The following is a 10,541-nucleotide window of genomic DNA, read 5'->3' on the forward strand; positions in this document are numbered from 1 at the left end:
CCTCATAAGGGCAAGAAGTGTGCATGAGGGTGCGAGCCTCCTCGTAGCCTGCCGGCTCGTGATTGGTCTGTGTCAGCACGTGTGACGACAAATGTAGTAGTCAGAATTGATCACTGTTTAATTAAATATCTTGGTTTGTAGCGAACAGAATTCACGTTGGAGATTGAACTTGATCATAATAAACACATTTTAGAGCCCATAACGGGCATCTACACAATTTTTTGGCCTCGTTCTGGCGATCGGAATTTACATAGGCTTTCTGGGGCAGAACAGGACTTTTGACAAAGCTCATGACTTCATGCTCCAGACCGGACACTGGGCAACATTATGAGAACCCTGAGAGAACACTCCAGAATATTCTGTTAATGTCAGAGGTCAGAGAGAAGCCAGGTACTGGACTCGTCAGTGAGAGGGCCGGGACTGTGTGTTCAAACTGTATGTGCTACGTATAGACCTAGCCATAGCATAGGGATAAACTGGTTCCTGTACAGCTAACAGCTTGCTCCTGAGTGTAGCTAACAGATTGTTTAGGTAACAGTGTAGGCTATTAAAGCTATAGTCTGGGATTCAGAAAACAACGAAACGGCAGCACTGCCACTTGTTTTGGTAAACAGCTGAGGGAACGGGCTGGGGAAATGTAATTCAGTCCCTCCAGGATTTCGCAGGTATTTTTTGGTGATATTTGCCGACAAGAATTGCTGCGGCAATTCTGAGATGTAGCATAGCATTATACAACGATTTTGTCTAATTGGTTCAGAAAATGCGCTGATGAGGGAAAAAGTTTGTTGACTTGTGGCTTGATTGAACCATATTATGCTGTTAGTGTCCAGTGATTGGTTGAAATTTCGAGCCCTCTTTTTGTACTATGGTGATGGGTCAGTTTTATGCAATAATATTGCGATGATTTAAATGTTTCATGCGGAAATTGTGTGGTGATTGGTCAAATTTGCAAGCCCACACTTATTATGAGGGGAATTGTTGATTTTGCCCCCAAAAAATGCGATCGCAGAATTGTGGAATCCTGGAGGGACTGGTAATTCATCTTAAATTGGCACATGCAATGCCAAGTTCGATTCCCACTGGGGAACAGTACAAATGAAAATGTATGCACTCACTACTGTAAGTCGCTCTGGATAAGAGCGTCTGCTAAATGACTAAAATGTCAAATGAGAGCAGAGCTGTAGCAGTTGTTGTCTTTTATCTCCTCCACTCAGCCCCAGCCTGACCAGCCTGACCAAAGGGCCAGCATCCAGATTGACTGAGTGCAGGGAAAATATGTTGGACACATTCAAACGACGCTCTCACACACCCTCTCATTGACAAGACCCTCTGTCCTCCTGCTCGCCTGCCAGTTGACATCTCCTCCGTTAATTTCAACCCTGTTCTGCTTTCTCAGTCAAGCCCTCTCCATCCCGTTCACCCCCCAACCCTCACCCATCTAAGCCCCCCCCCCCCCCCCCCCCCACTCACCTCTCCACACTACTCTCAACCCTCTTGGTCATTGAACACCCCCCCCACCTCCCCACTCACCTCTCCACATTACGCTCAATCCTCTTGGTCATTGAGCCCCCACCCCCCCACTCACCCCCACAACATTACTCTCAAACTGCCCCCCCCCCCCCCACACACACACACTCTCTTCCTCTCCTCTCTTCCATTGAGCAGGTCCCATCATCAGCTCTTCCCGGGGCCCTTCAGAGTAGCGTCTCCCCTTTCTCTCTGGGGGTCCGTGGGGTCTTTGTCCCCTTTCTCTCTAGGGTCCGTGGGGTCTTTGTCCGCGCGCCGGCTCACTGCTTTACAATGACTCTCCACTCTATTAAGGTACGTTCTGCCTGTTAGCGTCGCTAGGGGCAACCGGCCTCCCGCATGGCAGCTATGCAGTGCGGCATTGTGGGCCGGCGGGCCCGAGCGGAGCAGTTGAACCCAGCAATCCTCACACTTGACACCGCATGTGTTTATCTAAAGGGGGGCCATTGTGATGTTTGGATGGGGGGGTAGTAAAGGATGTAAAATGGTGGATAGAAAGAGAGAGAGGGTGTGAGGAAGAGAGGAGGAGGAGTGGGGGGGTGATACATATTCAACAGCTTAGCTACCCAACACCCCTAACCCCCCCCCCCCCCCCCCCCCCCCCCCCATCCTGTGTCCTCTCTCTCCATGCTAGAAAGCAGATGGAATTTCAGTGCTCAGGGAGGAGGCTCCAGCCTGGTTTTATCCAATTAGCAGCCTTGTCAAAATTAATTTATCCTGGGAGGCAGGGGAACAATGGGGCCCTGATTTGGCCTGGGGAACCCAAGAAGCCTGCCTGCACCAGCACCACAATGAGGCTTTATCCACTGACTCCTAATACCTCTCACCATCTCATACACCTCTCACCATCTCATACTAGTACACAGCATACCGTTACATACACCAGACCTGCCAACATTGTCCAACTTTTTAGAGTACCAGACGCGCGCGGCAAATTGGAGATTCAACTCTCTCCGCGTAGCACGGAATTGGGGTTTTCTTTCCCCCGCATGCTCGTGCGCACGCTGTTCGTGAGTCTGATCGCAATTATAGAATTGTACCAAATCAAGTCTACAAAAGGTTGGAATTCTTTCTTTCTTGACAGCATTCCAAACATTTAAACAAATAATCGCATCGACACAGACCGCAAACTATGTAAAGGTGTCTATTGTATTTCTTTGCAGCGCATATATCGTTTCAGATTTTCGAAATTGATAAAATCTCAAATATAGTACAAAGGCATTTTAAAAGCATTGCCTCTATAGTTAATACCGGACACTCATCCATTCTTCATCACGCAGTCTTCTAAACTCCAGACCCCATTTAATTCCAAGATGTTTATATTTATTTGTGATTATACTTTTGTAATGCTTTTTGTGACGTGGATCATAATTACTGTTACAGTCTATCAGGATGCGTGATCCTCGTAATGATACGTGGAAAATACAACTAATGGGACGCAGAATTGAACGTATATCACCCTCGCACAAATGCGAACAGTTATTTTTCATATTTGTATTTAATTTCTTTCAGTAGCAAATGTGAGTGAACTGCTGTCACTTTAGAGCCACTGAATGTCCATCTTATGTTCGCTAACGTTAGCTTGAACCAATGTGTTTACCTTTCCACAACAGAATGGAAAAGGGATTTGTCCATGTGTTAACTTACAGCTGACAGTCGGCAAACTCAGCATCACAACCACCAGGAGGGACAAACACGATGTAGCTACGTCTAATTATAATGTATTCATCTCCATGTCCGTTGACACAAACTCCATTCATGTCTGTGTTTTGCAGCTCGAGAATCGGGATGTTAGATTTACTCAGTGGATTTTTAAAAAATTAAAATAAAAAATAAAAAATAAAATAAAAAAAATCAGGCCCTATTCATTTCTGCGTACTTTTAACTCGGATCTCGTACCTGCTTACATGGACAGAGAATTGCATAGTTGGTACACAAAATGCGTCCATGTTGGCAGGTCTGCATACACGTATATGCCCATAGTACTGATGCAACATCCAAGACTCATAAGTACTGCTTGCCATCTACATCTCTCACATAAGAGCAAACAACATACTCATATACCTATAGTCACTCATACACTCCACACACATAATACAGGCCCGACCCAGCCCATACCCACAAGTCAGTTTATTAGGTACACCACCCTGTTCACAACAAAATGGTTTGCTCCTACAGACAGGGAGTCACATGGCAGTGGCTCGCAATATAAAGCAGGCAGACTGTAACGGGCATCGTAAGGATTGGACCAAGGTGCAGCGGGAACCTGTATACTCATCTTCTTTATTAAATCAAAAGAAGGAAAAACAAACAAATCACGTATACAAAACAACGAATGACACTAAACAGTCCTGTCAGGTGCACAGACACAAAACAGGAAACAACTACCCACAAATCCCATTACAAAACACCCCTATACATAGGACCTTCAATCAGAGGCAACGAGGAACAGCTGCCTCCAATTGAAGGTCAATCCAATGAACTAAACATAGAAATAGATAGACTAGACTGAACATAGAAATACACTCACATAGAACATAGACCAAAAAACCCCGGAACACATAAAACAAACACCCCTCTTACATAAGTACATAGCCCAACAAACCCCGAACCACATAAAACAAACACCCCCTGCCACGTCCTGACCAAACTACAATAACAAATAACCCCTTTACTGGTCAGGACGTGACACGGACAGGCGCAAAGGCATTCAGTTACTGTTTGATTGAACATTAGAATGGGCAAAATGAGTGACCAAATCAACGTTGAGCGTGGTATGATTGTCGGTGCCAGGCGCCCCGGTTCCAGTATCTCAGAAACAGCCGGCCTCCTGGGGTTTACCGAGAATGGAGCGACAAACAAAAACATCCAGTCAGCAGCAGTCCTGTGGGCAAAAACAGCTTGTTTATGATAGAGGTCGAAGGAGACAGGCTGGCCACAAACAGGCAAATAACGGCGCAGTACAACATTGGTCTGCAGAACGGAATCTTGGAAAGCACAACTTGGCGGTCCTTGTCACGGATGGGCTACTGCAGCAGACGACCACACCGGGTTCCACTCCTATCAGCTAAAAACAAGAAGCGGCTCCAGTGGGCACGCCACCACCAACACTGGACAATTGAGGAGTGGAAAAACATCGTCTGGTCCATTCAATCCTGGTTCCTGTTGCATCATGCTGATAGCAGAGTCAGGATTTGGCCTAAGCAGCAGGCATGGTACAGGCTGGTGGGGGTGGTGTAATGGTGTGGGGAATGTTTTCATGGCTCATGTTAGGTCCCTTGATACAAATTGAGCAATGTTTCCATGCCCCGAAGAATTCAGACTGTTCTGGAGGCAAAGGGGGGTCCGACCGGTACTAGATGGGTGTACCTAATAAACTGTCATACGCAAACGACCCCAACACACCTCTGGAGCTTATAAGATACACACAGGAGTTTACAAACATACTGACAGGGACAGATTTACCAAGCTTTGAACTGGGACCAAAAAATGATAGTTACATATCAGGATATTTTTATTGACGATGTATCGTTTTGACAATATCGAAGTCTTATTTTTACATTAATTGACTGTACCCGCACCAAAACAAAGTATTTTTCTTTCATAGCTTGTTCTCCATCTTCTATTTAAATAGGGAGCCAATTTGTTTTCATCACTTTTATTTCCATGACTGATTAAAACTTGTTTTCTCATGACTTTCTCTTGTCCCTCTGCAGAAGACATGGTGAGCAATATGTTTGGGACATAAAATCCCAGTTTGCAATACATATAGAATCGTGAGAATCGAAATACATATCATATTGGCACGTAAGTATTGTGAGGTTCCTGGCAATTCCTAGCCCTAATTTCTTCCTGGGGTTAACTCCAGGCTATTTGCAACACACTCTTATTCTTCTGTTGTAAATCAGAGGACATGTCTGTGTGTGTGTCTCTGGTCTTCATCAGCCTCCCTCTGCTCTGGGATGAGGAGGAGGAGAGAGAGGACAGGAAAGAATAGAAGAAGGCTTCATTAGTCTCTCTCTCTGCTCTCTCTCTGCTCTCTCTCTCTGCTCTCTGCTCTCTCTCTCTCGCTGTGCCCTCTCTTTCTCTCTCTCTCTCTCTCTCTCTCTCTCTCTCTCTCTCTCTCGCTGTGCCCTCTCCCTCTCTCTCCCACTCTATGGTCTCTCTCTGCTCTCTTTCTATCTCTGCTGGAATGGATGGATGGAAAAAGTTGTGTTGAGGCCAGCTTGTCATCCTGAGGCATGGTATCTGCTAAGCAAATACAGTCTATTCTGATGAAGGGATGTAGAAGAGCCAGAGAGGAGGCTGCTTTTAGGGAGGGTTGATGTTGGAGAGGTTCTCATGGAAGAAGAGTGTTTTTAAATCATGATGAATCATGTGAAACAGTGTGAGTGGGGTTGTTAGTCTGCAATGAAAATGTTTTTGTCTGTGTGTGTGGGTCTATCTATTAACAGCTGTTTTGCTTAGAATCCTGTGCCCACCAACCAAAGAAAATGGTTTCACTAAAGTGCCATTGGAATATAATTAAGTTGCTGTGTAATATTTTCCACTCTCTCTGTCCTGCTCTCTCCCTGTGTGCGTGCACACGTGTGTGTGAGTGTGTTTGCTACTCTATGTTTTTGGTCGTTAGGCTCTGTCACTAAAGCCTGAAGTTTCATAAATCATTCCCTTGCAACGATAGGATCAGAGCCAGCTTGTGTGTGTGCTTGTGTGTGTGCTTGTGTGTGTTTGTGTGCGAGAGTGTTAATGTGTTTATGTATTCTAGCATGTATGAGTATGCAGTGTGTATGAGTCTGTGTAGTACTGTGTGTTTGTTTATGTATGAGGATGTGTGTGTTCGCATGCTAGTGTGTATGTAGGCCTGTGTGTGTGTGTGTGTGTGTGTGTGTGTGAGAGAGAGGGAGAGAGAAAGAGAGAGAGGAAGGGAGAGAGAGGGAAACAGAAGGAGAGAGGGAGGAAGAGAGAGAGATTTTCTCTGTGAGCTGTGTGTGGACCACCCTCCTCATCCTGATGGGAAGTTGTTAGTTTAACCTGACAGGGAAGAATTTGGGAAACTTGGCAGTGACAAGCTCCCCGCTCTGCATTAACTGTTAATAGACTGACCATTACCAGCCCCCCTCTATCTTTCTCTCTGGCCTTATTTCTCCCTCTATCACACACACACACACACACACACACACACACACACACACACACACACACACACACACACACACACACACACACACACACACACACACACACTGCTGCGATACTAGTATTCCCCCCTTTCCCCTCCCTGTCCTCCCTGTATTCAGTTGTTCTTTGTGTGGTGAATACAGGCTCTCTGTCCCCTTCCTGCTCCCCCATACCCTCTACCTGTATCAGTTACACCTGAGTGGGGGAGAGTCGGGTTAACCCCCGCAGAATGAGGGCGCCTCTTTGATGAAGGGGCTGAAAGGGGGATGAGTGGTGAGGGGGTCAGTCGTAGCATGGGGTCAGTTGTAGCATGGGGTCAGTGCTGGCATGGGGGCTGATAGAAAATAAAGGTTTTGTTTGTGTCTGGGCTGGAGTTGTGTTTCTGAGGGCTGTGAGCAGGACCTTCACCTGGGCTCTGCCTTTCAGTGGGGTGTGTATATGTGTGTGTGTGTGTGGGTGGTGTATGTATATGTACCTGTATGTGGAGATTTGTTTATGGCGTTGCCATGGGATCTGTCAGTGGTTTGAGTGGTTGTTAGTTTAGTGGCAGAATAAAAGAAGGTGTGTGTATGTGTGTGTGCGTGAGAGAGAGTGTGTGTGTGAGAGTGTGTGGGTGTTTGAGTGTGTGTGTGCCCATTTGTGATTCAGTGGATTCACACTTTGTTTTGAGTGTCTTAAATCTGTGTATGACCGTCTGACCTCTGTCTCTCTTTCTCCCTCTCTCTCTCTCCCTCTCTCTCGCCCTCTCCCTCTTTCTCTCTCCCTCTCTCTCGCCCTCTCCCTCTCTCTCTCGCCCTCTCCCTCTCTCTCGCCCTCTCCCTCTCTCTCTCGCCCTCTCCCTCTCTCTCGCCCTCTCCCTCTCTCTCGCCCTCTCCCTCTCTCTCTCGCCCTCTCCCTCTCTCTCTCGCCCTCTCCCTCTCTCTCGCCCTCTCCCTCTCTCTCTCGCCCTCTCCCTCTCTCTCTCGCCCTCTCCCTCTCTCTCTCGCCCTCTCCCTCTCTCTCGCCCTCTCCCTCTCTCTCGCCCTCTCCCTCTCTCTCTCGCCCTCTCCCTCTCTCTCGCCCTCTCTCCCTCTCTCTCGCCCTCTCCCTCTCTCTCTCGCCCTCTCCCTCTCTCTCTCGCCCTCTCCCTCTCTCCACCAGGGCATAGTGTATGGAAGATGTCTGGAACATTAGACTGGACTCCGTGGATGAAAAAGCGACGGGCACGAGTGCTGAGTGCTCTGAGTGCAGTGCTGCTGTGCTGCATACAGAGCGGCGCCACCGTCAGTGGTACCAGTGGTGAGTAGAGCACCGGTCATGACTCATGTCACAACATCTCAACAGTGAAACAGGGACATTTAGAGAGATACTAATATCAGAAGTAAGGATGCAATCCCATGTAGGTAGATGGAGAATAGGATAACTTCACACAGTTTAAATAGGTGTACGGCAGTGTCTCTCATCTCGCTCTCATCCCTCATCCTCTCTCATCCCTTTCTATCAGATGAAGTACCAGTGTTCACAGAGGAGCCTCTGTCGGTGGTCCAGAAGCTAGGGGGAAGAGTGATTCTGAGGTGCAGCACCCAACCCCCCTCAGCCAACATCAGCTGGTGGCTAAACGGGCGCGAGCTGGTTGCCGGGGCTGGCGGGGACCTGGGGGTGGTACTGGAGCCTGGCACGCTGCTCATCCCAGCCCTCACCAACCTCACCCTGGGCAGGTACCAGTGTGTGGCCAGCACCAACGCAGGGGCCCTGGCCAGTGTGTCTGCCAACGTCACCGCTGCCAGTGAGTTGTTGTTCATGCATTTAAGGTTTATATAACATCCAAACACATTGACACAGAAATAAAGCATCACCCAGTGTGTATGTTTCACCACAGTGTGAGTATTTGTGCTCATTTTCAACACTCTCCCTTCATTGGCTTTAAGTATATATACAAATCCTTATGCCAAGTTATTGGAATGTGGGAAAAACACTGTTAACTCAAAGTATCCGACTGAGCATACTATTGTACAAAAAACGGTCGTAAAAAAACACAATCTGTTTTTAAAGTGTAGCTGTTGGTTAACCAGTAGGCTGTTGGCGAGGGCAGAGTAGAGGACTGTAGTGTAACGAGACTCCATCGTGTGGATGCTAAATAGACTGCTAGAGAAGTGAACCAAACAGCTACCCGGACTATCTGCATTGACCCCCCCCCTTTGCTCTGCTACAGTTTATTATCTCTCACTTTACCCCGACCTATATGTACATATCTACCTCAATTACCTCGTACCCCTGCACATATATATCCACGATATCGTTACTCATTGTGGATTTATTCCTGGTGTTATCATTTTTCTATTATTTCTCTGTGCATTATTGTGAAGGGCCCGTAAGTGAACATTTCACTGTTGGTCTACACCTGTTGTTCACGGCGCATGTGATGGAGTAGTGAATAATAATGGTGTGTAGTGGTAGTGTGTATCACTCTCGGTGACAGAGAGGGACTGAGAGGGGTCTGCCTGGAGAATGTGACCCTGAAGCCTGGTGGTGCTGCCTGGCCAGGGGAGAGGACTGGGGTTGCAGTGAATGGGGCCCTGCCAGGGGACCATTGGGTCACTCTCAGCTCTTCTCCCCACGACACCACATTCCTGTGACGCAGGAGTTATGGTCCTGTAATTGGGGAGAGGGCTGCTTTTCTTGTGAGGGGAAGATAAGGGTGTGTGTGTGTGTGTGTGTGTGTGTGTGTGTGTGTGTGTGTGTGTGTGTGTGTGTGTGTGTGTGTGTGTGTGTGTGTGTGAGAGAGAGAGAGGGAGAGAGAGAGACAAAAACGAGTCACAACTCCTGCAGCTGTCACACGCTGGGTATGTACATAGTCAATGGTATGCTTTGAGGGGACTCCTATGGTAGGTACATCTATAGCTCATCTCTTGGCAGTAGTACTGTAGACTACTTTATCACTGACCTCATGCTATAAATGGAAGGGAAGTAGTGTGGAAAACTACCAAAAACAGGTGGTAGGTAGGTAGAGGGAGAGAGAGAGAGAATGTTTAGTGAGGTTGTCTTAGGCCTGTGTGAGGTTGTGTGTTAGGCCTGTGTGACTGTGTGTGTAGTTTTTAGAGAGTGTAGTGTAGTGTTTTCATATAGTGTGTGACTGTGTGTAGTTTTTAGAGAGTGTAGTGTAGTGTAGTGTTTTCATATAGTGTGTGACTGTGTGTGTAGTTTTTAGAGAGTGTAGTGTAGTGTAGTGTTTTCATATAGTGTGTGACTGTGTGTAGTTTTTAGAGAGTGTAGTGTAGTGTTTTCATATAGTGTGTGACTGTGTGTGTAGTTTTTAGAGAGTGTAGTGTAGTGTAGTGTTTTCATATAGTGTGTGAGCTGAGTGTGTAGTTTTTAGAGAGTGTAGTGTAGTGTAGTGTTTTCATATAGTGTGTGACTGTGTGTAGTTTTTAGAGAGTGTAGTGTAGTGTTTTCATATAGTGTGTGACTGTGTGTGTAGTTTTTAGAGAGTGTAGTGTAGTGTAGTGTTTTCATATAGTGTGTGACTGTGTGTGTAGTTTTTAGAGAGTGTAGTGTAGTGTAGTGTTTTCATATAGTGTGTGACTGTGTGTAGTTTTTAGAGAGTGTAGTGTAGTGTTTTCATATAGTGTGTGACTGTGTGTGTAGTTTTTAGAGAGTGTAGTGTAGTGTAGTGTTTTCATATAGTGTGTGACTGTGTGTGTAGTTTTTAGAGAGTGTAGTGTAGTGTAGTGTTTTCATATAGTGTGTGACTGTGTGTGTAGTTTTTAGAGAGTGTAGTGTAGTGTTTTCATATAGTGTGTGACTGTGTGTGTAGTTTTTAGAGAGTGTAGTGTAGTGTAGTGTTTTCATATAGTGTG

The 10,541-nt window shown here is 46.6% G+C and overlaps 1 protein-coding gene across 3 annotated transcripts in view; it reads left to right on the forward strand.

Annotated features, from left to right (window-relative positions):
* The window catches only part of LOC106590470 (brother of CDO), a 46,412-nt gene that overhangs the window by 16,856 nt on the left and 19,015 nt on the right, over positions 1–10,541 (forward strand). For all 3 annotated transcript variants that reach the window (XM_014181532.3, XM_014181531.3, XM_014181534.3), the window contains 2 exons: positions 7,846–7,983; positions 8,189–8,470. In XM_014181532.3, the coding sequence (XP_014037007.1) occupies positions 7,863–7,983; positions 8,189–8,470 (403 nt within the window). In that variant the 5' untranslated portion in view covers positions 7,846–7,862. The remainder of the gene's footprint in view (positions 1–7,845; positions 7,984–8,188; positions 8,471–10,541) is intronic.

The sequence above is a fragment of the Salmo salar genome, chromosome 29 (genome assembly GCF_965601325.2).
Source record: "Salmo salar chromosome 29, fSalSal1, whole genome shotgun sequence".
Classification (NCBI taxonomy): Eukaryota; Metazoa; Chordata; class Actinopteri; order Salmoniformes; family Salmonidae; genus Salmo; species Salmo salar.